The sequence below is a fragment of the Perognathus longimembris genome, chromosome 3 (genome assembly GCF_023159225.1).
Source record: "Perognathus longimembris pacificus isolate PPM17 chromosome 3, ASM2315922v1, whole genome shotgun sequence".
NCBI classification, from domain to species: Eukaryota; Metazoa; Chordata; class Mammalia; order Rodentia; family Heteromyidae; genus Perognathus; species Perognathus longimembris.
The window spans coordinates 90,915,122-90,942,958 of NC_063163.1; the positions used below are offsets into that span (position 1 = coordinate 90,915,122).

Sequence of the window (27,837 nt, forward strand, 5' to 3'; positions counted from 1 at the left end):
TCTGCTCAAGCGCTGCCTCCGCAGAGGGGAACTCGTGCGTTGGCGGCTGCGGGCCACTCAGGTATGCCTGCCTAGCGGTCTCAATCGCGGGAATCCATAACGGAACCGGCATCCCTCCCTCCAGCCGCAGTTGCCTGTGGGAAATGTAGTTGAATCTCGCGGGCTTTGTCTCCGCGCTGTGGGTGTGGCCGCACGGCATGCCGGGAGATGTAGTAGGGCTGCTCGCACAGTCTCCCTTCAGAGCGGCGAACCCGGGAACTGCGGTTGTCTGGTTGGCCAGCCTGGTTGCGTGGCCTACTGCTGACTGTGGTGGGAGACGCCTCTGGGAGGTGTGGCCGAGCGGCGTGTTGAGCGCCGCCGCGCGGGGCCGCCCCTCGCGGGGGCTCTGGGTACTGTAGTTCGTAGGTCTGCGGCCTGGCGGCGGTTTTCCCGGTACCCACCGAGCGCTTCTCAGGAAAGTCCGATTCTAGGTCCCGTGCGCCCGCGGACTCGGAACGCTGCGCGCCCGGGCGGAGCACGCGGCACCGCTGTGAGGAGACGCGCCTCGGCCGTGGGTCGGGCCAGCGCTGCCTAGAACGGCCTCAGGCGCCGAGAGAACCGGGCAGAGAGACGGGCAGAGCCAGGCGCCTCGCCACCTGTCCCGGGGCTCGCGCTCCAGGAGTGGGGCCGCTTGCAGACCCCCTCATCCCTGCCACCACCGCCATTTGACATCTCCTGCTCGTCTCCGCCTCAGTTCGTCATGTCTCCGGTAAGCAAGCGTTTCCTTCTCTGTAGTACAACAGTTTTCAGGTCTCGGGGGACGAGAGACAGTCTTGCCCTTCCTGAGGCACCTTCCCTAGAGAAGCCCACCAGTGCTTGTTATCCAGCCTCTTCCCTCCTTTTGTTTTGTTTTGTTTTGACAGTCCTGGGGCTTGAATTCAGGGCCTGAGCACTGCCCTTGGCTTCCTTTTGCACAAGGCTTGCACTCTACCTCTTGAGCCACAGCGCCACTTCTGGCCTTTTCTGTTTATGTGGTGCTGAGGAATCGAACCCAATGCTTCATGCCTGCTAGGTAAGCACTCTGCGGCTAAGCCACGTTCCCAGCCTTGTTCTGAGTTTTGAACTCTGGGCTTCAAGCTTGCTAAACTGGCGCCCTACTATGTGAGCCTTGTCTTTACTGAGCACCTTTCAGTAACTGGCGTGGTTCTTTGTGTCCTTGGACCAGCAGTATCAGCACCACAGGGAATGAGTGTTTCTGAGGTCCACATTGGATTTCCTCAATCTCAAACTCTTGGCTGTTATCCAGAGCCTGTTCTTAATAGTTTTTCCAAGCTATTCAAGTTTATGTCCAAGACTGCTTTGGGGATACAGCATTGAGCAAATTTTTTTTTTGGGGGGGGGGCAGTCCTGGGCCTTGGACTGAGCACTGTCCCTGGCTTCTTTTTGCTCAAGGCTAGCACTCTGCCACTTGAGCCACAGGGCCACTTCTGGCCGTTTTCTGTATATGTGGTGCTGGGGAATCGAACCCAGGGCCTCCTGTATACGAGGCGAGCTCTCTTCCCACTAGGCCATATCTCCAGCCCTGAGCAAAATTTTTGACCTCACAGAAGTTATTTTTTAGATATGACATAAATTTATTTAGCAAGAAACACTATTTTGGTTGGGATTACAGCTTGTCTCCTATTGTTCCCCAGAGACCAGCATGATGGCTTCAACCATTTTTCAGTTCCATTTCTCTAAGGCAACCATTTGAGTTTTTCTGGGAAATCCAGTTTTCACCTCGTCTTCAGATCTTACTGTTTAGGAAATAGCTTCCTTTGTTATAATTTTTCTTTATGTTTTAAGACTTTAAAACATAACTCTGGCATACTTATGGGGTTTGCTTGCTACTTATAGGGACATTTTACATTACTATTTATTCGGGGGTGGGGAGGGAGTGGTCCTGGGGCTTGAACTCTGGGCTTGAGTGCTGTCCCTGAGCTTTTGTGCTGAAAGTTAGTGCTCTACCACGTGAGCCACAGCTTCACTTCCAGCTTTTGTTGGTTAATTGGGGATTAGAGTCTCACAGACTTTCCTGCCAGGAACCTTGATCCTCAGATCTCAGCCTGTTGAGAAGCTAGGATTACAAAGGTGAGCCACTGGTGCCCAGCTGGTTGTGTGGCTCATTCAAGTGTTCAAAACCAAATTGTAAAGTAGAATTTTATTTATTATTTCTGGTAACTCTGAGGCAAAGAGCTTTTGGATCCTTTCTGATAAGTATTACATTTCCTTCTTAAGAAGTATGTGCACTTTATATATCGTTTGTTGCTTGTCTTTTTAATTAATTACTTTATTTTTTTTATTTATTTTTGGCGAGTCCTGGGCCTTGGACTGAGGGCCTGAGCACTGTCCCTGGCTTCTTTTTGCTCAAGGCTAGCACTCTGCCACTTGAGCCACAGTGCCACTTCTGGCCGTTTTCTATATATGTGGTGCTGGGGAATCAAACCCAGGACTTCATGTATACAAGGCAAGCACTCTTGCCACTAGGCCATATTCCCAGTCCTGCTTGTCTTTTTTATTCTGTGATAGTTCTAAAATTGTCAGTATGATATCTTGGAGATTGAATGTCTCATTTGTCAGTTACTGCTAATTCCCTAATACAGTCAGTTATTACCATGAGGAAATGTTGGCCAAACCATAGGCCTATATTAAGGAAAATTTGCACTGTTCATTAAACACAAAGGAATGTTTTTTACTATTCATGAAATACAAGTTATTAAGAATTTTTCCAGTTATATAGGTGTACTAGGCAGTTAATAAAATATGCATGATTTTCTAGATTGTTCAAGCATGTATTTTACACATTTTAAGTATAATTTATTATTGTGATATTTATTCCTTATCTGAAATAAAATATAAATAACAAAAAATATGGAATGAAAAAATAAGGAATTTTTCCAGCTAGAACAAGAAATCTATATTGTTCTCATCTATAGCCTTAAGTTATGAACAACTGCAAGTCATTTCTGGACAAATCATCTATATCCTTTTCTTCTTTTCTGTTGTGCAACAAAACAAAGCAAAAAGGCTAGGATCTTCATTGTATTAGAATTACTCAGAATTCTGGAAACTTTCATTACTACATCTACATACTGTCTACTTTCCTAGTGAGACTCTTGTCATTCCTTAATCAGAGTCTTTGAGGCATAGGTGTTGGTTGTACAGATACCTATATTTTATTTCAGGGTTCAGTGACATTCAGAGATGTGGCCATAGATTTCTCCCAGGAAGAGTGGAAATGGCTTCAGCCTGCTCAAAGAGATTTGTATAGATGTGTGATGTTGGAAAATTATGGCCATCTGGTTTCACTGGGTAAGTATTCCTCATCTCCTTCAAGTCGTAATTAGATCCTTAATGTGCTATTGTAAATATTTGGCGGGGGGGGGGGGGGCAGGGACACTGGTCCTGGGGCTTGAACTCAGTGCCTCTGTGTGCTGTTCCTGGGTTTTTTTGCTCATGGTTAGCCCTCTACTGCTTGAGCCATGGCTTCAATTCCAGTTTTTCTTTTTGTTCTGTAAGAGTCTCAAGGACTTTCCTGCCTAGTCTAGCTTTGAACCAAGGTCCTCAGATCTCAGCCTCCCCAGTAGCTAGGATTACAGACATAAGCCACTAGTGATCCATATAAATCTTGATTATCTGGCTGAACATTCACAAAGGATACATGAATTTCTTAATTTTTTGTTTAAGATGGGGATTGGAATTAATCTTTGGACAGTTTTCATACATCCATTTGACATTTATTTCAGTTGCCTTTCTTTTTTAAGGATTTTGAGCTTTTTTTCATTTCTTGTAAGCAGGTCTCTGCATTTCTAAGCCAGATGTGGTTTCCTTATTGGAGCAAGGGAAAGAGCCCTGGCTTGGAAAGGGAGGTGTGAGCAGAGATGTCTTTTCAGGTAAGTGAATTACAGGCTGTCAGGGAAAGTTTTAAAGAAAGCAATCTAACTAGTCAATGAGAAAACAATACTATTTAATATTTGAAAAAAAATTCTCTTAAAGATACCAAAGGGCACTTAGCCCATTGTCCCACAAGGGACCATATTTTTCTTTGCCAAGAAATATGTCACCTCACCTTCAATGCTAGCTTAGTTTAGTTCTCTAGATTTAGTTTCTTTTTGAGTTCTCCTTTACTTCAAATATGGCATGTTTCTGTTCCTTAAATAAAAAGATGTATATATCTACATTTATATGTATTTACATGCACACATCAGAATACTTACTATATTCTATTGAATCAAATTGGCACTACTACCACTAGGCCACATTCCCAACCCCAGTTTAATCAACTTGGAAAGATGAATTCATAGTGCATTATTCTTTGGTTAACCAATATATGGTCTCAACATTAATGGAAATTTAATCTTGTACTACAGACAACCTCCCCCCCTGGTTTTGGTACTTGAACTTGGGGCCTGGGTGCTGTCCCTGGGCTTTTTTACTCAAGGCTAGTGCTCTACAACTTTGAGCCACAGTGCCACTTGTGGTTTCTGAGTGGTATATTGGAGATAAGAGTCTCATGAGGACTTTCCTGCCTGGGCTGGCTTTGAACCATGATTCTCAGATCTCAGCCTCCTGAGTAGCTAGGATTATAGGCGTGAGCTACCAGTGCAAGGCCAGACTCTTCTTAATACAGAGACTAAAATACATTCAAAAATATAATAACTGCTGAGGAATTTAGGACCTATAGAGATTATCCCTATCTGTAAATAAGAGATTAGCAGTTGAGCAATGAGAGCAAATGAATTTCCCGTTGGTGGCTTTGGTCCACATAATTTGGATAGAGATTATAAATACATGAAAGATAGGAAAAAGACCAGTTTTTAGAAAAAGATAAGTAACTTTGAGTTGTGCTTGTATTAGTGGAAGGTACTCCCAAATGAAATTGTGTTCTAATATATATTATATATATTCTTTTTTTTTTTTTTTTGGCCAGTCCTGGGGCTTAGACTCAGGGCCTGAGCACTGTCCCTGGCTTCTTTTTGCTCAAGGCTAGCACTCTGCCACTTGAGCCACAGCGCCACTTCTGGCCGTTTTCTGTATATGTGGTGCTGGGGAATTGAACCCAGGGCCTCATGTATAGGAGGCAAGCACTCTTGCCACTAGGCCATATCCCCAGCCCCTATATTCTTATATATGGTATTCCTGTATATAGATTCTATTCTAGCAGTCCATTGGGATATATCTTAGGGGGGAAAAATCCCTCAAATTAGAGATGCTAGTAAGGAATCTTACATTAAGAAGCAAAATTTGAGCCGGGTGCCAATGGCTCATGCCTGAAATCCAAGCTACTTAAGAGGCTGAGATCTGAGGATTCCAGTTCAAAACCAGCTGGGGCAGGAAAGTCCAGACTCTTAATTCCTATTAACCACCAGTTAACTGGAAGTAGAGCTGTGGCTTAGAGTAGTAGAGCACTAGCTTTGAGTAAAAGAAACTCAGGGACAGTGCCCAGGCCCTGAGTTCAAGCCCCAGGACCAGCAAAAAGAAAAAAGAGAATGAAAGCAAAATTTGAAGCCATAAGATTAAAGTTAAAGGAGAATTGCTTTGTATTCTTTTTTTCACCTTCGGTTGACAATGGAGTTAGTGGTGAAACTCTTTAAATATGAATATGAACATGGCCATCCTTGAAGATTTTTATGTGGAAGCCTAAATGTACATTCTTATGAAAGGTCTCCAACCTTTATAGTTTGTTGTCAAAGGTCAAATTGTAGGAATTTTGTGGTATGTGACAAGAAAGATACTTCTTAGCTGCCCCTGGCCTATCTGCCTGCCTTGATAATTTTGTATGGCCCTTAATGATGTTATATATATCTAAATGGTCCTTGGCAGAAAATAGGTTCCCTTTTAGAAGTATAGATAGGGACTGGGGCTGGGAACATGGCCTATTGGCAAGAGTGCTTGCCTCTTATACATGAAGCACTAGGTTCTTTTTCCCAGCACTACATATATAGAAAATAGCCAGAAGTGGCGCTGTGGCTCAAGTGGCAGAGTGCTAGCCTTGAGCAAAAATAAGCCAGAGACAGTGCTCAGGCCCTGAGTCCAAAGCCCAGGACTGTCAAAAGAAAAAAAAAGTATAGGGACTTTAGAAAGCAGTCCTGGTGAGAAAAAAGGAAGTATGCAGAAGATGGAAGCTTATGGCTGATGAAGGAACAAGAAATAGGTTTTGTAAAAAAAAACAAAACAAAAAACAAACTGAGCTCTAACTTGGGTTCTGGTGACTCGTGCCTGTAATTCTAGCTGTTTAGGATGCTGAGATCTAAGGATTGTGGTTAGAAGCCAGCCTGGACAGAAAATTTTGTGAGACTCTTGTCTCCATTTATTATCAAGTATCTGGAAGTAGAGCTGTGACTCAAGTGGTAGAGTTCTAGCCTTGAGTAGAAAAAGCTAAGGGACAGCACCCAGGCCTTGAGTTTATGCTCCAAGACCGGTACAAAAAGGAAAAACAAAACAACTACCCCCCCCCCCCAAAAAAAAAACTGGGCTCTGGCTATAGGGCAAGTGATGGTAATTAATATAATATGATAAAGAGACCTCTAGAAGTAGAGAAGGATAGGAAGAATGTATTGAAGTGGGCTGAAGTAATGAGGTTGAACAAGGAGACTTCATTGAAGTATAAGTTAAAGAAAAATCCCTTTCTCTATTAAAAAAATGACAAAGCATGATGGGTGTGGTGATGCAGGCCCTTAATTCTAGCACTTGAGAGAGCAGAGGCAAGAGGATTGCAAGTGCAAGGTTAGGCTGGGCTGCATAATTAGACCCCATCTCAAACAAGAGCAATAAATGCACATAGAAGGAAAGTGAGGAAAAGAGAAATCAGACAAATTGCTCCTGATATCACTACTTTAACATAGCTCTTATAATTTTTGTGTTTTTTCAAAAAAAAATTTTTTTTTTTGGCCAGTCCTGGTCCTTGGACTCAGGGCCTGAGCACTGTCCCTGGCTTCTTTTTGCTCAAGGCTAGCACTCTGCCACTTGAGCCACAGCGCCACTTCTGGCCATTTTCTGTATATGTGGTGCTGGGGAATTGAACCCAGGGCCTCATGTATACGAGGCAAGCACTCTTGCCACTAGACCATATCCCCAGCCCTTTTTCAAATTTTTTAAATTGTGAAATATCAAACAGCAAAAATGCATAAGCATAACTGTGCAATCTGACATTTTAAGACAAATATCTTTGTGACTGACATCAGTAAACAGAGCACTGCCAGGCCACTGATAGATTTCTGTGTGCACATTGTAGTCCCTAAGTTATTTCCTTTTGTGTGTTTGTGTGCAAGTCCTGGGCCTTGAACTCAGGATCTGGGCTTTCTTTCTGAGCTTCTTTTGCTCAATGCTAGTGTTCTAGCTCCACTGTAGCTGTTTTTTGGAAGTTAATTGGCTATAAAAGTCTTATGGACTTTTCTTCTTGCATTGGCTTTGAATCAAACTGAGATCCTCAGATCTTGGCCTCTTAAGTAGCCAAGATTACAGGTGCGAGCCACAAGCACTCCAGAAATGTCCTTTTAATTAAATTACTTAGGACCAGATTTTGAATTTTTTGGTAATACTTGCATAGACTTCTTGCAGATAACCAAAATATTATCAAATACTTGCCTTTTACATAAAGTAGCACACTATTTGTATCCACTTTTCTTATACATATTCCTACTTTAAATCATCTCTAGAGCAAATACTGAACAATGAATAATATCAAAATATAGATTGGACTATATTTTTTAAGGAGTAATGATAAGAAAAAACTCAGAACTAGTGTCTCATGCTGTGTAATCCTAGTTACTTAGGAGGCTGAGGTCTGAGGACTGAAGATTAAAGCCAATCTGGCCAGAAAACCACAAGACTCTTATTTCTCCTTAACCAGGAAAAAGCTAGAAGTGGAGCTGTGGCCAAGGCTCTGGGTTAAAGTTGTAGTACTGGTACATACACACAAAAAGTTTATACCATGGGTTTTTAATTTTTAATGGTGGCGCTTTTGTTTTTTGTTTTTTTTCTTTTGGTACTTTTTTATATTTAGAGGAGACAGGGAGGATGCAGAAAGGAGGGAGGAAGGGTGAACACATGAAATTATGCCTTTTAATGTACACTATGGAAAATGTGGAAAGGAATGGGAGGGGAAAACTGGGGGAGACTGAAGGAAGAGGTAACACTATCCAAAAAAGAAATGTACTCATTACCTGACTTATGAAATGGTAACCCCTCTGTACAACACCTTAATAATGACAGTAAAATTATGTTTAAAAAGTTTGCACATGGGCTGGGGATATAGCCTAGTGGCAAGAGTGCCTGCCTTGGATACACGAGGCCCTAGGTTTGACTCCCCAGCACCACATATACAGAAAACGGCCAGAAGTGGCGCTGTGGCTCAAGTGGCAGAGTGCTAGCCTTGAGCGGGAAGAAGCCAGGGACAGTGCTCCGGCCCTTAGTCCAAGGCCCAGGACTGGCCAAAAAAAAAAAAAAAAAAAAAGTTTGCACATGATCAGTACAGATACAACCTTCTGAATATTTTCAGTGTGTAATGGTTGAATATATAAACGTGGAACCAGTGAATACAGAATGTTGACTATTTTGCTGAATATTTGGGGGGGGGGCAGGGGTAGTAGTGGGGCTTGAACTCAGGGCCGTACACTGTCCCTAAGCTCTTTCACTCAAGCACTCTATCACTTTGAGCCACAGCTCCACTCCTGGTTTTCTGGTGGTTAATTGGATATTATTGTTTCATGGACTTTCCTGACTGGGCTGGCTTTGAACTGCAATTCTCAGATCTCATCCTCCTGAGATTATATGGGTTATAGGCATGAGCCACCAGTGTTCAGATGAAGATTTTTATATTTATGTTCATGAGATACTGTTTAGTTTTTCTTTTTCTTTTTAATATCTTTAAGTAGTTGCACAAAGGAGTTGCCATTTAACAAAGCTTGGCTTACTTCACTTAACAAGATTTGTTCTAGGTATCATTCTCTAATTCTCTATTGCCATCCTATATTGAATTTTATGTTTCTGTTGTATTTTTGTTTATTTGTTTGCCTGCCATGGAGATTGAACTCAGGGCCTAGGCACTGTCCCTGAGCTTCTTTTTGTTCAGGGTTAGCACTCTACCAGTTGAGAGCCACCACGCCACTTCTGGCTTTTTCTGTTTTTGTGTTGCTGAGGAATCGAACCCAGAGCTTGCATGCTAGGCAAGCACTGTACCACTAAGCCACATTCCCAGCCCCTCTATTGTAATTTTTATTATTTCTACTTTTGTGGATATAATTTGTTACCTCCCTCTTTCCTCTTCTCCTGCTATCTCTCCCCTCTCTCATCTCCCTTCTCTTTCTCCTGGGATTTGAACCCAGGGTCACATGTTTGCTGGGTTGGCATGATACCTCTAAGCCATACCTTCAGCTCTTCTGAGGAACTTTTCTCTCCAAGTGAGTTTGAATCACCATCCTTCTAGCCTCAGCCTTCTCTCTTAAGCTCAGCTTCCTATGTAACTGGAATGACAGGAATGAGCAACTGACATCAGCTCCTTTATATATCTTTGTGTACCTTTCATACAGGTATACATAGATCTTCCTCTTTCCCAACACAACATTCATCGATGTGTGTTTTGGGGAAAAAAAATCAATTTTTAAATGCATTATTGGGAATTTTAAACTAACAGTAATTGCCTTAGCACAAATAGTACACATGTGCCCTTTACCCATATTGCTTGTATCTTGCCACATTTGCCTTGTCATTTGATTCATGATTATTTCCTGAAACATAAGAACAATTTGTATATATCATAGCCTTTTGCCCTTGTGTTTTAAAAAATTACTTTGTATTACAAAATTACATTCTAAACAAAACATGATGTAGTCCATTCCTAAAATACAGGCCTATACCTGTTTACCAAATCTATTTGATGAAATGGCAACAGAGCTTCATGAGTTAAGAATGAGGATCATAGACAGCAGTTTTCAAAGAATTCCTTTTTCTTCTCCTATTTAGTATGCTACATTACTAAGATGTTTCATCACTAAACTAACAGTTGAGTGTCTTTGTGGTAACTGAGGAACACCTTGAAATGTATATTAGCAGCATTATGAAATTGCCACTTAAAGATAATTTTGGCAGCAAAACAGTTTAAAGGTGAGGAAGACTTGACAACCTATCTTTAATAATTACTTACCTTCCTGGTAGTTCTGTTTCCCCTCCTTTTCTGTTACTTGTATATAACTTACCTACCTTCCTTCCTTCCTTCCTTCATTCCTTCCTTCCTTCCTTCCTTCTCTCCCTACTTCCTTTCCTCCCTGCTTCCTCCCTCCCTCCCTCCTTCCTTCTTTTTCTCCTTCCTACTTTTTTTTTAATGTGTCCTGGGGCTTGAATTCAGGGCCTGGGTGCTATCCTATACTTTTTTGCTCAAGGATGGCACTCTGTCATTTGAACCACAGCTCCATCTATGGCTTTCTGGTGGTTAATTGGAAATAAGTGTCTCATACACTTTCCTACCCAATTTGACATTGTGGGTCTCAAGCCCAGCTTGAGAGTGAAACTGTCTCAGAAAAAAGGAGAAATGGTTTGGTGCTGGTGGCTCACACCTTAATCCTTACTACTCAGGAGGCGGTTTAAAGCCAGCCCGGGCAGGAAAGTCCATGCCACTCTTGTCTCTAAGTAATCACCAAAGAGCCAAAAGTGGAGCTGTGGTTCAAATGGTAGAGTGCTAGCCTTGAGCAAAAAAGCTCAGAGACAGCATCCTGGCCCTGAGTTCAAACACCAGGACTGACACCAAAAAATAAAAAAAGGAAAAATGGCTTTTAGTTTACTCAGTGCACAAAAAAAAAATCTTACTTTTATCGTTGTTGTTATTGTATCTTTCAGTGTCAGATGGGAAGATCAAAGAGTTTTCCCCCAAAAATGCCATTCTCAAAGATGCCTCATCCAAGTATTTGATAATGGAAAGAATGTTAAGCCAAGACTCTATATGTTCTAACTTTAAGGGAAGCTGGAACTGCAAAAATGGTACCCAGATGCTGCAGAGAGACCAAGGGTGTATAAGGCAAGTGACAGTCTCTCATCAAGAAGTTCTAGGTCAATATACAAGTATCAATGCTGTAGAGAGGCCCTATGGGTGCCATGAATGTGGAAAAACTTTCAATCGGCGCTTCTCCCTTGTGTTACATCAGAGAACTCATACTGGAGAGAAACCATATGTGTGTAAAGAATGTGGCAAGACCTTTAGCCAGATCTCAAATCTTGTGAAACATCAGATGATACATACTGGAAAGAAGCCCCATGAGTGTAAGGACTGTAATAAGACATTCAGTTACCTTTCATTTCTTATTGAGCATCAGAGAACACACACTGGAGAGAAACCTTATGAATGTGCTCAATGTGGAAAGGCCTTTAGTCGAGCCTCAAATCTCACTCGACATCAGAGACTTCACCTAGGAAAGAAACAATATATGTGTAGGAGATGTGGGAGAGCCTTTAGCAGTGGCTCAGAACTCATCCGCCATCAGATTACTCATACTGGAGAGAAACCTTATGAATGCAGTGAATGTGGGAAAGCATTCCGCCGTTCCTCACATCTTACTCGACATCAAGGCATTCATACAACCAAAACCCCCTATGAATGTGATGAGTGTAGCAAAGCTTTCCGTTGTCACTCATTCCTCATTAAACACCAGAGAATTCATGCTGGAGAAAAGCTCTATGAATGTGATGACTGTGGTAAAGTTTTCAGTTGGCATGGATCCCTTATTCAACATCAGAAAATTCATACTGGAGAGAAACCCTATGCATGTGCAGCATGTGATAAAGCCTTTAGTAGAAGCTTTTCTCTCATTCTACATCAGATAACTCATACTGGAGAGAAACCCTATGTGTGTAAGGTATGTAATAAATCATTCAGCTGGAGCTCAAACCTTGTTAAACACCAGCGAACACACACTCTAGAGAACCCCTATAACTATGAAAATTCATTTAATAACCACCCATTATTTAATAAACAACAGTGAATCTATTAGAAAAGCCTAAGAATGTGTGGGCCAGTACAAAAATAAAATCTCCAAAGTAATGTCTTACTTCAGAGAACTCTTGGAACAGAACCTTATAGGAATGTGTTGAATGTGAAAGAATGCAGCTCAGACCTTCTTCAACATCATGGAAAAAAACTCCAGGAATATGTGGGAAGGCTGTTAATAGCTGCTCATTCCTTAGCAACATCCAAGGAAGAGATCAGTATTGAGAAGATTCTTCATTTGAAAGGATTTCTTGCTCTACATTTGTAAATCCTTCTAGGAAAGTCAGTATGCCATAGATATGAAGAAGCTTTTAGTTAGAGACCAGCCCTCATTCTGCATCTCTTGGCTTAGCTGGAACAGAATGCATGATAAGGAAGAGTTTAACCAAGGGGTACTCCTTGCATACATCAGAAAATTCATAGTGAAACAAAGTGACACAGTGATTTGGGAATGTCTTTTATTTACCATGCACTATTTAAATTTTAAATACTCTTGAAGGAGAGAAAGCAGCTTTAATAATGAATGGTGACTTTTCACAATACTTCAATACATTCTTGAGATGATTATATTGGAGGGAAGTACCATTGTGATGTGCTACTAAATTTTCATATTTCTGTGCACTTATCCTGAGAAAAATCCATGTGGGAAAGGATCTGATTTCCAGAAGAGATGGGATATTTTTAAGTGAATTCATGAAGGAAAAATGAATAAATCTGTTGGCTTATACTAAACTAATTTTTGCTGGTTTCTTCCACAGCACATTTGAATGTGAAAATGTATCTGCCCCAGTATTGACATTAACTGTGCATAATACTGTGCTTTTGAAAATACTCTAGAAGCTGGGGACTGGTGGCTCAAGCCTATAATCCTAGCTGCTTAGGAGACTGATATCTGAGGATTGTGGTTTGAGGCCAGCCCAGGCAGAAAAGTCTCCATGAGACTCCTATCTCCAATTAAGCATTCAAAAACAAAGTGACACTCTGGCTCAAAGTAGTAGAGCACTAGCTTTGAGCAGTAGAGCTCAATGACAGTGCCTAAGCCCCGAGTTCAAGCCCCACAATTGACAAAAAGAAGAAAGAAGAAATATTATATATGTATTTGCCAGTCTTGGGGCTTGAACTCAGGTCTGAACACTGTCTCTGACTTTTTGCTCAAGGCTAGCACTCTATCACTTGAGCCACAGTGCCACTTCTGGCTTTTTCTATATATGTGGTGCTGAGGAATTGAACCAAGTGCTTCATGTATGTGAGGCAAGCACTCTACCACTAGGCCATATTCCCAGCCCTACAAATATTTTTAGTTATGGTTTTGAGACTGAGTTTGGCTAACAAGGTTATTTTTGAATTTACTATATATTATGTTAGTCTACTTGGTAAATGCAAGATACATCACAAGAAAATGTCAATGCAGTTTCCTGTTTTTTTATTCCATTTTCAGTTAGAAGAGGGTTTTTTTTTATAAGTGCATATTTAAAATTGGCCAATACTAGCTTCCATGCTGGCATAACTCACAGTAGGGTAAATTTTCTTTGTTGAGGAAAGTTAGAAATTTTATAGAAAGAATTATAGAATTAGAGGCTAGGAATATGGCTTAGTGGTAGAGTGCTTGCCTTGCATATGTGAAGCCGTGAGTTCAATTCCTCAGTACCATATAAACAGAAAAAGCCAGAAATGGCACTATGGGTCAAGTGGTGGAGCGCTAGCCTTGAGCAAAAGAAGCTCAGGGACAGTGTCCAGGTCCTGAGTTCAAGACCCAAGACTGGCAAAAAAAATATATAGAATTAGGAATAACTATTGGGCATTAATACTATATGAGCTGTTTTGAGAGCCATGTCTATAGAAGGTATTAAATATTTTGTAAGTCATTTTGTGGGTGGTGAAAACTAGAAATCAGTTCCTAAGCTTTATTTAACATGTTAGAGAGTTCTAAGTGCATTATTGCAAGAGTTGTAGTTCCTCAAATCAGCATTACATATGCCACTTTACCTTTTGTAAGTGTTTTGGAGAAGCAGATTAATTGTAACATAATAGTCTTCCTCAAACATCTATGAGAAGCATGCCTTGATACAGATGAGTATGTAGTATCTGGGTTAGTTTGCTAAGGTAGTAATAAAATCAGAGTACTCTGAAGTTTAATTTAATTAATGTGTTATTATTATTATTATTACTATTATTATTATTTGCCAGTCTTGGTACTTGGACTCAGGGCCTGAGCACTGTCCCTGGCTTTTTTTTTTCTTCTCTCAAGGCTAGCACTCTACCACTTGAGTCACAGCACCACTTCTGGCTTTTTCTGTTTATGTGGTGCTGAGGAATCGAACCCAGGGCTTCATGTATATGAGGCACGCACTTTACCACTAGGCTATATTACCAGCCCTCCCCCAAGTTTTCTTACCAAAAATAAATAAATAAATAAATACAGGGAATAGAGAGGTGGCAAAAATGGTAGAACATCAGCCATGAGACAAAAGCCAAGCCAGTATGGCCCTGAGTTTAATCTCCAGTACTGGCACACATGCACACAGACAAATACAGGTGTTCAAGATCACTAGTAGACATTCTTTTTCCATCTCCACTATGCAGTCTTTGCTGCCAATCAAGTCTGCCAATCTCTCCACTATCACTAAAACTTTTATCTCTATTCTAGAGATATTCAGGTCTAGAACTGTATGTCCTATTTATCTTATGTCCTTCAGTTCTATAAATTTAACATTGCAATGCTGGCTTCTTTCTTTTATATGCCCGTATTTCCATATTTTGTTTCTTAATAAATTATTTCCATATTTTGTTTCTTAATAAATTAAGGCTGATCTTGTCAGTTTTGCCATGCAAAGGGACAACATCTCAGGCTTTACTTAGCAGTTAAAACTTGTAATTTCCCCTCTATCTAGGAACCTCTTAGATTATGATGCTTAAGTGTTGTGACCTCTTCTTTGATGACCTGTGTTTTTGCTTAAGAATACTCTATCAAACCCCTTTCCTAACCCAGGGCTTCATGAATGCAAGGCAAGCACTCCTCTACCCCTAAGCCATAGTCCCAGTCGCTCTTGTGTACTCTTAAGTGAAGAGCTCTGGATGAAAGCTTTTCCACACTAAATACATTCATAAAGTTTCTCTTTAGTGTGAATTCTCACACATATCCTAAGGGAAGAGATGCTGGAGGCTTTCTTACATTCCTTGTATGCATAGGGCTTCTTTTTAGTGTGAGTTTTGACATGCATTCTAAAGGATGAGAAGGCACTAAAAGCTTTCCCACAGTTAAAACATTAAAAAATATTATTTGCAGTGTGTATGTTCTTGTGAACTTTAAGGTGGGAACTCGTATGGAAGACTTTGCTACAGTTAACTATCTTCATAGTTTCTCTCCAGTATGTATTCTCTTATGCACAATAAGGTAAGAACTTGTGCCAAAAGATTTCCCACACAGATTGTGCTCATAAGGTTTCTCCCCAGTATAAGTTCTCACATGTACCTTCACAGATTTTTTTTTTTTGGGGGGGGGTTGGGTCGTGGGGCTTGAGCTCTGGGCCAGGGTATGGTTCCCTAAGCTCTTCAGCTTAGCACTCTACCACTTGAGCCACAGCAACACTTCTGGTTTTCTGATGGTTTATTGGAGATAAGAGTCTCACGGGCTTTTGTGCCCAGGCTGGCTTTGAACCACAATCCTCAGATCTCAGCCTCCTGAGTAGCTAGGATTACAGGTGTGAGCCATTAGTGCCAGGAGATGTTTTTTGACTAAAAGCTTTCTCACACTTATTGCATACCTAGTTTCTCTCCAGTGTTCTCCCATGTCTCCATAAGGTTGAGGAATCGTTGAATACCTTTCTACATTCTTTACATACTTATTGTTTCTCATCATGTGACTCCTCCTACCTAATATAAAATTAGAATTCCTTTTGAAGCTTTGTCCACAGTTATTACATTCATATTATTTTTTTGTGTGTGTCTCATATTGTTTCTTGATAGCTTGAGTTTTTTCTTGTTTTTATGTGGTGAATGATGATGTAAAGTTTTCTTGTTTTTCATAAGTTCACAGGAATTTCCCACCATATGAAAATAGTAATGTACAGGAAGCATGTTATGTTTAAAGCATATTTATGTTTGTAATGTGTTGTTTTGTGCTGTTTGAATTCTTTCAGGATGCTACATTCATAACCTTCATAGAGCTTCTCACTGAGTTTTTCTCATAATTAAGATTGAATTCAATATCAAATATTCATTTGCCAAGTTAAATTTATGGTAAAGTTTACTGGTGGAAACTCTTAATGAAAAAACAAGTTTTGATGTAAATTTTGAGTTGGCTTTTTCTAATTCAGGACAATCACAGAATCTCTGCTGAGATAGTTTACTTTTGGGTGTATGTCACTTGTCTCAAATATTCCTGTGGGATATTGTGCTTTATTCTGATCTTATGGCATTCCCAGTGTCGTTTTAATGAGTAAGATCAACCATCCATTTCAAATTTTATGTTTACTCCACTGGCTGGTTTCTCCTCATATTCTGTGTAAGAGTTGACTCTTTTAAGTTGAATTTCCAAGTCTGGACTGATGGCTTCCTTGGGCTGTTTTCTTTTTCATAGCTTTTATGGTTTTTTGTGGTCTAGGAATTTTACAGAAGACTTACACAGTTGATATTTTGGTACAGTGCGAGATTTCTATAGTTTTCTAACATTACATAACTGGATAGACTTCTCTGAGCCAGAGTCAAGCACCACCCACTCCTCCCTAGTAAACTGCACAGCAATGTCCTTGATGGAGGCTTCTAGTTCCTGTAACTAGGTTGTCAAAAATTCAGCAACTATTCTTTCCAAATAGAACCCATTTAGGGGACAAGTCAGTGACTGCCATCTTGTAAGTCTGAAAGTGACATCAAGCTATGGAACAGGATAGAAAGATCAGAGTGTTTCAATTTTTATTTTTCTGACTAGGTGAAGGATATGTTTACAAGGGTCCTTTCCTGTAGCCAAAGATGCCAGTTCAGGTCAGAGATGAGAAGGTGAAAATAGGGTCCCTAAAAAATTGTAGGCCTTCTCTCATACTACCTCTCAGCAGTATTTAACCAGCTTAAAATCTTCCTAAGAATTTGTATTGACACGCAACATAATATCATTGACCCCTCTCCCCTCTCCATCTAGAATTGCCATCCTGATGAACTGTATTGGTTTCTCAGCCCTGGGTGAAAGTGTCAATCAATATTTTCCAATTTTAAAAAGGTAAAACTAAGGAATCAAATACACAAAGTTGTCTAAGTGTTGTGTATGATTTTCTACTTTTCAGTTAACTCTTTGAAATAGGAAGTGATTTTCTTTTTTTTTTTTTTTTTTTTTGGCCAGTCCTGGGCCTTGGACTCAGGGCCTGAGCACTGTCCCTGGCTTCTTCCCGCTCAAGGCTAGCACTCTGCCACTTGAGCCACAGTGCCGCTTCTGGCCGTTTTCTGTATATGTGGTGCTGGGGAATTGAACCTAGGGCCTCGTGTATCCGAGGCAGGCACTCTTGCCACTAGGCTATATCCCCAGCCCCGGAAGTGATTTTCTTGCTAAATACTATTGTGTTAGATGATTTTTTTTTTTTTTGCCAGTCCTGGGGCTTGGACTCAGGGCCTGAGCACTGTCCCTGGCTTCTTTTTTGCTCAAGGCTAGCACTCTACCACTTGAGCCACAATGCCATTTCTGGCCATTTTCTATATATGTGGTGCTGAGGAATCAAACCCACAGCTTCATGTATACAAGGCGAGCACTCTTGCCACTAGGCCATATTCCCAGCCCCTTTAAGTGAATTTTTTAAGCCTAAACAGTTTAAGTAAATTATTTGTTCTGTAACTTGGTGTTTGCCTCAGTACTATTCTATATGCTGAATATTGATAACTTGGCTGAATACTGATGACTTATACTGGAGTTCTTAAAGGTATGTATGTGACTGAAACAAACCTCCATTTGATTGTTTCTAATTTAATCTCCCTCCTTTAAGTTCACGTTTTCCTATGATAAATTTATTCTGTTTAAAACCTGAATGGGGGGGGGAGGGCTGGGAATATGGCCTAGTGGCAAGAGCGCTCGCCTTGAATACATGAAGCCCTGGGTTCGATTCCCCAGCACCACATATATAGAAAATGGCCAGAAGTGGCACTGTGGCTCAGGTGGCAGAGTGCTAGCCTTGAGCAAAAAGAAGCCAGGGACAGTGCTCAGGCCCTGAGTCCAAGGTCCAGGACTGGCCAAAAAAAAAGAACCTGAATGGGATCAAGTTACAAAGGTGGGAATGTGAACTATGTTCAGGCTTTGGGAATGAGGCCCTAGATATTGTATTTTTCTGAATAATTTTTATAATGACTTAAAAAATAAATAACTGGGGCTGGGGATATAGCCTAGTGGCAAGAGTGCCTGCCTCAGATACACGAGGCCCTAGGTTCGATTCCCCAGCACCACATATACAGATAAAACGGCCAGAAGCGGCACTGTGGCTCACGTGGCAAGAGTGCTAGCCTTGAGCGGGAAGAAGCCAGGGACAGTGCTCAGGCCCTGAGTCCAAGGCCCAGGGCTGGCCAAAAATAAATAAATAAATAAATAAATAACGTACCATATAAATACAAAATAAAACATGCTCAGAAGCCTACAGACCACAATAAATCACAAAATAATTGATCATGCCATATTCTTTCAGTCCTGGGGATTGTATCCAGAATTGCCTTACTCATGCTAGGGAGATGCTATATCCCAGACCTTGAGGAAAACAGGACTGAAAGAGACTTTACAAAGGCATACGGAAAACTAAACAGTGAAGAAAAAAACAGCAAGTTACTAAAATTAAAAAAAAAAAATAGTACAAGCTATATGGTGATGCATGCCTGTGATCCCTGCACCAGAGACTGCAGCAGGAGAATACAGAGGCTTGTGTATGTGTTGCGGGTGTGCTCCTGCTTAGCCTGCGCGCGCTCACCTACAGCAGCGAGGAGGAGGCGCGACCGGACTACATTTCCCACAGTGCACTGCGGAGGCCGTCAGGTCCTGAGTGACAAGGGCGGGCAGGTGCGTGACGTCAGGCCGGGCGGAGCCGGGACACACACCGGGCTGGGGGGCGGGGGGCGGAGGCGGTGCTGCGAGACGGGCTGGACTGCATCTGCAGCGGCATCTCAGCTTCTCGCGTGCCCCTTGCTGCATCTCGCTCCTCGCATCCCGCATCCGGCATCCCGTTGTTGCCACGGTAGGTCATCTGCGGGCCGCCCCCCTCCCCGTGGGTTCGCTGCAGGCACTCGCGAGGTGCCGCGCGCGCGGGTCCTCGGCCGCCTCCGTGGAGGTCTGGACCGGCGGTGCTCTGCGAGGACAGCCGTGAAGCCCCGGCGGTGCGGGCTGGCGGTGTTCGGTCTCGGGCAGGAACAATGCACTGGCTGCTGGGCGCGGGCCGGAGCTAGCACAGTGGACAACTTGGGGCCTCTCCGGGCTTCCACGTCGGTCTTCCCGACCGACGGGCCTTGCCAGTGTCTGCTGAAGTGGTCAAGCTCTTTGTTAGAGGAGGAATGTGTTGAAAGTAAGAGACAGGTTCTGGAGAAACCCAGCGTGGTCCTACTGGATCTTAAAACATGCAGTTAGCTTTTGCTCCTTATATGCTGTACTTACTTATGACAGAGGTTTACATCTAATCAGTTTTACAGAATGGGAAGGATGGACTTCTAATTCCTGATGCAGGATACAAATATTTAAGCCGGCGTTGGTGGCTCATGACTGTAATCCTAGCTAATCAGGAGGGTGAGATCTGAGGATCGTGGTTCAAAGCCAGCCCTAGGTAGGAAAGTCTGTGGGACTCCTATCCCCAATTAACCAACAAAAAGCTGGAAAGGGCACTGTGGCCCAAAGTAGTACAGCATCAGCCTTGCACACCAAAGCTTAAGGACAGTGTGCTCAAGCCCTGAGTTCAAGCCCCAGGACCCGAACAAAAGAAAAATAAATAAAACGCTTTGCTTCTTACTGAAGTAAGCTATGCAGTGTTTTCCCAAAAATTGATCTTCTCATCAATATTTTTATTTAAGAGCACGTAGATTTGTATGTTGTCTTTATTTTTAAATCTATCTCTAGCTTCCTCATCGTGTGTGTGTACCTGCTTACGTTTTTCTGCTCATGACTAGTACTTTACCATTTGAGCCATATCTCCAGCCCAGTTTTTCTTTTTAAATTCAGATTAACTGAGGGATGTGTATATGTTGGCCCTCTTTTATTTTCTGAGGTAGTACATAGCATAATTTGTGTAATTTTAATTTTTCCCTCAACACTAGATTTCTTAAGTGCATTTTAACATCTGGTGTGACTTTTTTTTTTGGGGGGGGGGTCATGGAACTTGAACTTGGAGCCCAGGCACTGTCCCTGAGCTCTTTTTGCTCAAGGCTAGTGCTCTATGACTTTGAGCCATATCACCAGTTTCTATTTTTGAGTGGTTAATTGGAGGTAAGAGTGGTGGTCTTTTCTACCTGGGCTGGCTTTGAACCACAATCCTCACATCTCAGCCTCTTGAGTAAGTAGGCACCCAGCTCTCTAATGTGACTTTTAAAGTTAAAATCCCACCCAAGGAATGTAGAGGTGAATAATTTAAACTTTATACATTAATAGAAGAAGAAGGCAGAAAAAACAATATGGAAGAGGTAGAGGAAATGGAGTGGAAATGGAAATGGAGTCAGCCAAAGAGTTAAATCACATTTTGATTGCTGTTTCCTGAGATCCAACTCTTCCCCTCTTTTTTTTTTTTTTTTTTTTTTTTTTTTTTTTTTTTTTTGCTGTAGTGGGGTTTTAAACTTAGGTTTTCAGGCTTGCTACACAGGCACTCTACCACTGGAGCCACATACTCAGCCCTTTTTGATTTAGTTATTTTTCAGGTAAGGTCATGTTTTCACCTCAGTCAGCCTCAGACTGAAATCCTCCCAGCTATGCCTTCTGTGAAGTTGGAATTACAAGTTTGTACTATAGCTCCTGGCTTATGAGTTCTTGCTAAATTTTTCCTCTGGCTTCTTCCGGGTAGCTGAGATTCCTGGAATGTGCCACTAAGCCAGTCCCTCCGTAACCCCCTTTTAAGCCACCTCAGCATTAACTGTTCACTGTACTAGACCTACTCCTCTTACGTTTATGTGTCCCTCTATCTTGTAGAGCCTTGCAAAGGAAGAATTTTACATATTCCTGCTTCTTTTTGAAAACACATTCTTTGTTCTTTGTTTTCTTTGCTTAGCACATATTTTTGAGCTCTTGGCATTTTCTAATCACAAGGGCAAAAATTTAAGATACATATCATAAATTAGGACATGTGCTTATCAAGATTGTGTATGTACACTGTAATCAAATTCTGCTTAGGACAATACTTAAATACATGTGAGTCATATCCTCTGAAAGAGAATACAAAGTTATCAGTATTAAATAATTAAATCACTAACGGGTATGAGAGATTTAATAACTGAATATTCAGTGAAGTCATTGAGAAGAAAAAATATGTTAACATATTGCCTTAATAACAAGTCACATTTGTAAAAACAAAGTTCAATTCACAGTAGCATGAAAACACATTTAACAATTATTATTATTTTTTGGTTTGTTGTGTGATCTGAGCTCTTTTTGCTCAAGGCTAGCACTCTAACACTTTGAGCCACAGTGCCTCTTCTGTTTTTTGAGTGGTTAGTTGGAGATAAGTCTCACTGGGTCTGGCACCTGTGGCTTAAACCTGTAATCCTAGCTACTTGGGATGCTGAGATCTGAGGATCACAGTTCAAAGCCAGCCCAGGCAGAAAAGTCTATGAGACTATCTCCAATAAACCACCCAGAAAAAGCTGGAAGTGGTACTGTGGCTCAAGTGGTAGAGCACTAGCCTTGAGTACAAAGAGGCTCGGGACAGTTCCCAGGCCCTGAGTTCTAGCCCCAGGACTGGAAAACAAAAAAATAAGTCTCATGGGGACTTTCCTGCCCCTGCTTTGAATTATAATCCTCAAATCTCAGCCTACTAAGTACCTAGGATTATTGGCATAAGGCACCATGATCAGTCTATCTATTTTTTCCCTCATCAATCTATTGTATTTTTTGCATTTCAGTGTAAATAGAAGATATCAGTATACTTTCTACAAGAAATTTCTAGCAGATATATAATTTATGTAACACTTGTATATCTAATTTGGGGAGTTTGAGTTATTGTAGATTTACTTACGGAATCCTTCTGTTCTTCTCTGCAATGGGTATCTTGTGGTATAGCTGGCTGGTATGAGGGACTTTAGGCTGGCAATCCCTCAGCATACTTTCTCTCTCTGCTTCCCAGGACTCTCCTGTCGTTCAAGACAATTACTTCCATGAACAAGGAAGACATGGAACCTGTATTGCTGTCTGCCCATTCCCAGGTACATTGGACTGCTTTCCTTGTTACTCAGCTAGGAATTCCTTTTCACTTCCCTTGCACCAGAACTTCAGCAGTTGTGTCTTATACACTTCTCTGTTTTGTTTGCTTTGTTTGTAGTTTATTATTATTGCCATTCTTGGGTCTTGAACTCAGGGCCTGGGTACTGTCCCTGAGCCTCTTTTGTTCAAGGCTAGTGCTCTACCACTGAGCCACAGTGCCACTTCTGGCTTTTTCTCTTTACGTGGTACTGAGGAATCAAACCTAGGACTTCATGCATGCATGAAGCACTCTAGCACTTCAAGCACTCTACCATTAAACCACATTCCCAGCCCAGTTTCATTTCCTTTAGTTCAAAAGAAACCTAAGTTTAAAAGTAATATAGGTAGGTCAAGTGGGTGTTCTCCAGGGTTTTGATGACATGTGTTTCATCTACACTAAGGCATTAGGCCCACAGCTGCTCACCCCACCTTTGGATGATGAGAAAACTGGAAGTTCTGGTATCTATCAGGGACCTGTTTGATGCTGGCTATGTGAAGTGTGTCTCTTATGGAGTGTCTCTGTTTGGTGGAGCATGGGGAGAACATAGGTAATTATCAGAGAGTCACTACATCCAAGACACAAAGTTCTGAGGAAGATAGGATCCTGGCTGCAGTACTTCCTGGAAATACCCGGGGTTGGGAGTCATTTCCCCTGCCTTCTTCTTGAAAGGGTCTTTCCTGCAGGCTTGGACAGGAAAGTAGGGAAACAAGTTGAGAGAAGAGCCTGTATGTGGAAGCTCAGCCCCACAGCGGGAAACTGATTCCATGGCCTATGCGTGGAAGCCTAGCCCCAGAGCGGATGTCTTGAGCAAGTGTTGTGGTATGCATTTAACAAGATATATGAATGGTCTTAAGATTCAGGATAAAACTGGATGGAACTACATTTATATTAAAACATAAAAGGATGACGTGATTTTTCTATAAAAGTATGGGAATTGGATTTGGGAAGACCCAGAGGGTTTTTTTTTTTTCCTCCTGCCAGTCCTGGGGCTTGAACTCAGAGCCTGGACACTGTCTCTGAGTTTTTGCTCACTACCACTTGAGCCACAACACTTGAGCCACTTCCGGCTTTTTCTGCTTATGTGCTACTAAGGAATCAACCCACGGCTTCATGCATGCTAGGCAAACACTCTACCACTAATCCACATTCCCAGCCCAAGACCTAGAGTTTTGAGAGCACTAGGGCTGTTTGAAGAATTCAAAGTAACTTAAATAGAACTGAGGGAGATGTGGGCACTCTAGGTGTGACTACTGCCTAAACAATGAGGGAGCTAATGAGAGTCCTGAAGAAGTCTCAGTGACAAAGCCAAGCAGAACTGAAACCAATCGATAATTGATAAGGTTAGTAAAAGTCACAGCCTGTGAAGGTGGCTGCACCAGAGCCTTCCACAGAAAAAGGCTGAAAACCTATAGTGCAGTGTGCTGGGGAAGAGGGTCTTTCTGGAAGGAGACATGCAGCTGAGAAGTTACCCTGAAATGGCTGAAAAACAAGTTAGTATAAAAGAGAGATCACTTCCTCTTTGATTATAGAAAAGTTTAAAGATACACAAAAGTAGGAAAAAGTTTGATATATCCAAGTGTAAAAAAAATCTAAATGACATAATCTAAAATGGACTAGGGACTAATATTCAAAGTAAAAAGTGTCACTTGTAATCACTAACTTAAAAAACAGATCAACTTGTTTATAGGTTATGTTAAACTTGTGTTCATCTGAGATAAAAATGTACAGAACAAACAAGTAATGCAACTCATCTTGATGTTTATTTCCAGCAAAAGAGTAGCGCAGAAGAGATTTCTAAGGAAATATTGAAATTATGATTCAGAGCTGGGTACATGCCTCTAATCCCAGCACCCAGGAAGCACTCAGAATCATGACTTTAATGACAGCTTGAACTACACATGAGACCCTATCAGGAAAAAAATTTTGCTATGTCTATTGGTTACCACTGTACTGTTCTGTTTAGGAGCATGTATAATCATCTGAGGTAGATAGTATTGTATAGCTAGGAAAACTTGACTTGGTGAAGCCAATTTAAACAAGCATTTTTTTTTTCAAACAAAAATTTAAGATTTTCATGTTATGCCCACTTCTTTCTGGTTTCAACTCCTGTTCCCAGCCCATGTCACCTTTTCTCCCAACCTGCCTGCTCCCCTTGCTTATCTTTGTCTTTCTGGTGAAGGGACAGTGTGTACTTAGGAGAATGATGAAAGCACAAGTCCACAAATCAGCAGTCCATTATATGAACATAGACTAGCTTCTTAGCAAGAATAGTTAACACCATGAGTATGCCAAGGACTTGTGGAAAGCAGTAGCATGCTGTGAGAATAAGCTAGGGAAAGGTGTCATCACACTGGGTCAAAAGGGGCAGAACAACAGAGAATCTGGAAACCAGATGCTTAATTCTGGAATGAGTATCACCATTTGTTCAGGGAACTGCCACAACACCAGCAACTGCCCATACTCATCTGCTTATCTCTATTGATAAAATAACTTAGGAAAAGGGCAGAGAACCCCTTGCAGTTTTTTCACATGGTTTTTAATTTTTTTACAAGCTTAATACTTTAAAATAATTTTTAAAATATAGAAATTACGGAAAGATGGCGCCGAGACAATAGGGAGGCACCCCGACTCGCACCAACTGAATAGCGAGCTGGGAACTCCAACACCCAACACTCCACCAAGAACCCAGCAAAACCAGCATCCAGAAGCAGTGGAGAAACGCAGGAAAACAAAAAGGAGCAAAAAAGAAGAACCGAAAACCTACACGGAGCCGGAGATTAATCGGGGCACCCTCCACCCACCAGCCGGCCCTGGCCCAAACAGGGTCAGGCTGGGAAAGGGAAACCCGGCGATCGGCAGACAGGTTGCCAGGAGCGCAGAATCCATATAGCGGGAGACCCCACGGACACAAAGCAGGGTGCGGACCAAGACACACCCAGCAGCGACGAGAAGTTCGGGTCCACACCGGATTCGGACAAGGGAACCCAGCGCGGCAGAAAGAGGGAACGGGGGAGCCACCACGACACTTCGCCAACCCCTGAAGGGCCAACGGCGGTGCGGGACACGCACACAAAGCAGCAAAAGTGAGTCCCCCATAATCCCTTCCCCCAACGGGAGACCCAAGCCCGACAAAGACGATATATCTCCCTCCCTCCCCCTCCCCACTCCCGTGGGAACAAAGATTCCCCAAATCAGGCGGGAAGCTCCCAGCAGGCACTGGGAAGCCAGTCTAGCAGGGGAAGGGCGGAACAGCCCCAAGCCCCCAAAGGTTCCTGAACTGGCAGAACCGGCCCCGTCCCCTTCCCAACAGGGGCCAGGGACGGCCGGCAGGGCAAGCCCCACCCGAGGCGCCTAGACCTTGCGGACTCTTACAACTAAAATCACAGGCGCTGGTGGGCAATACCAGCCCAGCAGGGTCACCTGAGCCTGATCTCGTTCCCCCTCCTCGAAGCGGAGGCGAGGTCTGAGGGTGCCAAGCCACACCCGGACAGTCGATCTCACTGGGCCCCACACATACTGCTTCCCCCCCCCAACGGACTCGCGGGAGGGCGCAAGCACAACCCAACAACCCAGGGCTCGCTCTGGGAGGCAGACCCCACTTAAGTGCCTGTTGTAGGGGACTCACAGTGCACAGGAGGGCGGGGCCCCGGCGAAAGCGCCCGCTCTGATAGGCGTGCCCTGCACTGGTGGGCGGGGCCACAGCGACAGCACCTGCTGACGCAGACACGCCTACACAGAAGGGAGGGAAGAACTACACAGACTTCCAGATGCGCAAATCACAAAGAAACATAACTCAGTTCATCAAAGGACAAGCCAACTCGCCAGCTCCAAAAAGCAGCACGACTGGAGAGGAGATGGAGAATAAAAAAGCAAATGAGGACATGTTAACAGGAATGATCGAAACCGTCAGAAATGAAATCAGAAAACAATTCCAGGAGTTTAGAGCGGAAATCTGGAAGGACACCCAGGAAGCCAAGAAAGAAATGGAAGCAAAACTGGATACAATGCAAGCCTCGTTTAAAGAAATGGAAGCAAAAATGGATATAATGCAAGCCGCCTTTAAAGAAAATCTCCACACCCTGAGAATTGAAATGCATGAAAAAATAGATTTAAAATACAACTCTTTAAAGGAAGAAATTTCCACGATCAGAGCTGATATGACAACCATGAATAGCTCTCTGACATCCATAAACTCCGCAATTGAAACCATAACACAAAGAGTGGACCATATGGAATCCAGAATCTCTCGCCTGGACGATGAAGCAGCTGACAACAACCAGAAAATGACCACACTCCAAGAAAAGGTGAAGCTTCAGGGAAGATTACTCCAGGAACTAATGGACAAAGACAAGAGATATAATCTGCGTATAATTGGAATAGAAGAAGGAGCCGAATATCAGAGCAGAGGGCTTAATCATGTTCTCAATAAAGTTATTGCAGAAAACTTCCCCAATCTCACAGGGGACCCCATCCAGGTAACCGAAGCCTATAGGACACCTGGCAGGCCAGACCCCAGGAAAACCACCCCAAGGCACATAATATTCAAGACTACAGACCTCAAGATTAAAGAGCAAATTCTGAATTCAGCCAAAGCGAAGAAGGAAACTTTTTTCAATGGGAAGAGGATTCGAATAACATCCGACTTATCCACACAAACTTACCAAGCTCGAAGTGAGTGGAAGAACACCATCCAAGTACTTCAGAATAACAATTTACAACCTCGGATCAAATATCCAGCGAAACTGGAGTTCACATTCGAAGGGAGAACCAGATCTTTCCACACCAAAGAGGAGCTAAAGGAGTATGTGAATAAAAAACCAGCCCTACAGCGAATATTAAGAGGGGAAGCCCACCCAACAGAGATCGTAAAAGACACACAGACAGATTCAGAAAGAAACTTCAATAGCCAAAGTCCAGCAGAAACACAAGCTCACTAAAGACAAGAAGAAAAAAAAAAAAACAACAGGAAAAAACAGCCCAACAAGAAAATGGAAGGAGAAAAAACACCCTTATCCTTGATCTCTTTAAATATAAATGGCTTAAACTCCCCGATCAAGAGGAGCAGACTGGCAGAATGGATCCGCAAGCAAAAAGTTGACATCTGTTGTCTACAAGAGACCCACCTTACAGCAAGGGACAAAAACAGGCTTCGAATGAAAGGATGGAGCAAGATCTACCAAGCAAATGCACCCACCAAAACGGCAGGTGTAGCCATCCTGATCTCAGACAAGCTGGATTTCTCTTTAAAGTCCACTCAAAAAGACAAAGAAGGACACTACATATTGATACAAGGAAAAATCCAGAATCAAGACATCACGGTGATAAATGTATACTCACCGAACAAAAGAGGCCCGACATATGTCAAGCAAATTCTCACAGAATTACAGAGCAAGATAGATGCAAACACAATCATAGTGGGTGACTTTAATACTCCTCTCTCTCCAAGAGACA

The 27,837-nt window shown here is 42.3% G+C and overlaps 2 protein-coding genes across 5 annotated transcripts in view; both read left to right on the forward strand.

Moving 5' to 3' along the window:
- Window positions 1-264: 264 nt before the first annotated feature.
- Window positions 265-12,785, forward strand: Znf140 (zinc finger protein 140). Of its 4 annotated transcripts, XM_048343227.1 has the most exons (5): window positions 265-748; window positions 2,924-3,125; window positions 3,204-3,330; window positions 3,816-3,911; window positions 10,852-12,785. In XM_048343227.1, exons 3-5 carry the CDS (start codon window positions 3,297-3,299, stop codon window positions 11,988-11,990), a joined length of 1,269 nt encoding a protein of 422 aa, XP_048199184.1. In that variant the 5' UTR covers window positions 265-748; window positions 2,924-3,125; window positions 3,204-3,296; the 3' UTR covers window positions 11,991-12,785. The 4 variants fall into 4 exon arrangements, with proteins under 4 accessions (XP_048199184.1, XP_048199183.1, XP_048199180.1 ...); XM_048343226.1 differs by having other exon boundaries at window positions 2,924-3,330; XM_048343223.1 differs by lacking the exon at window positions 2,924-3,125.
- The window catches only part of Znf10 (zinc finger protein 10), a 35,224-nt gene continuing 11,257 nt past the window's right edge, over window positions 3,871-27,837 (forward strand). Inside the window, exons 1-2 of the mRNA XM_048343222.1 lie at window positions 3,871-3,911; window positions 22,270-22,348. Of these exons, the coding sequence (XP_048199179.1) occupies window positions 22,301-22,348 (48 nt within the window). The 5' untranslated portion in view covers window positions 3,871-3,911; window positions 22,270-22,300. The remainder of the gene's footprint in view (window positions 3,912-22,269; window positions 22,349-27,837) is intronic.

What these genes read in the sequence shown, in the direction of transcription:
- Znf140 (XM_048343223.1), top strand. An exon ending in TGGCCATCTGGTTTCACTGG is followed by an intron (nt 3,331 to 3,815) that starts GTAAGTATTCCT and finishes TCTTGTAAGCAG; the next exon opens with GTCTCTGCATTTCTAAGCCA. An exon ending in GAGCAGAGATGTCTTTTCAG is followed by an intron (nt 3,912 to 10,851) that starts GTAAGTGAATTA and finishes TGTATCTTTCAG; the next exon opens with TGTCAGATGGGAAGATCAAA.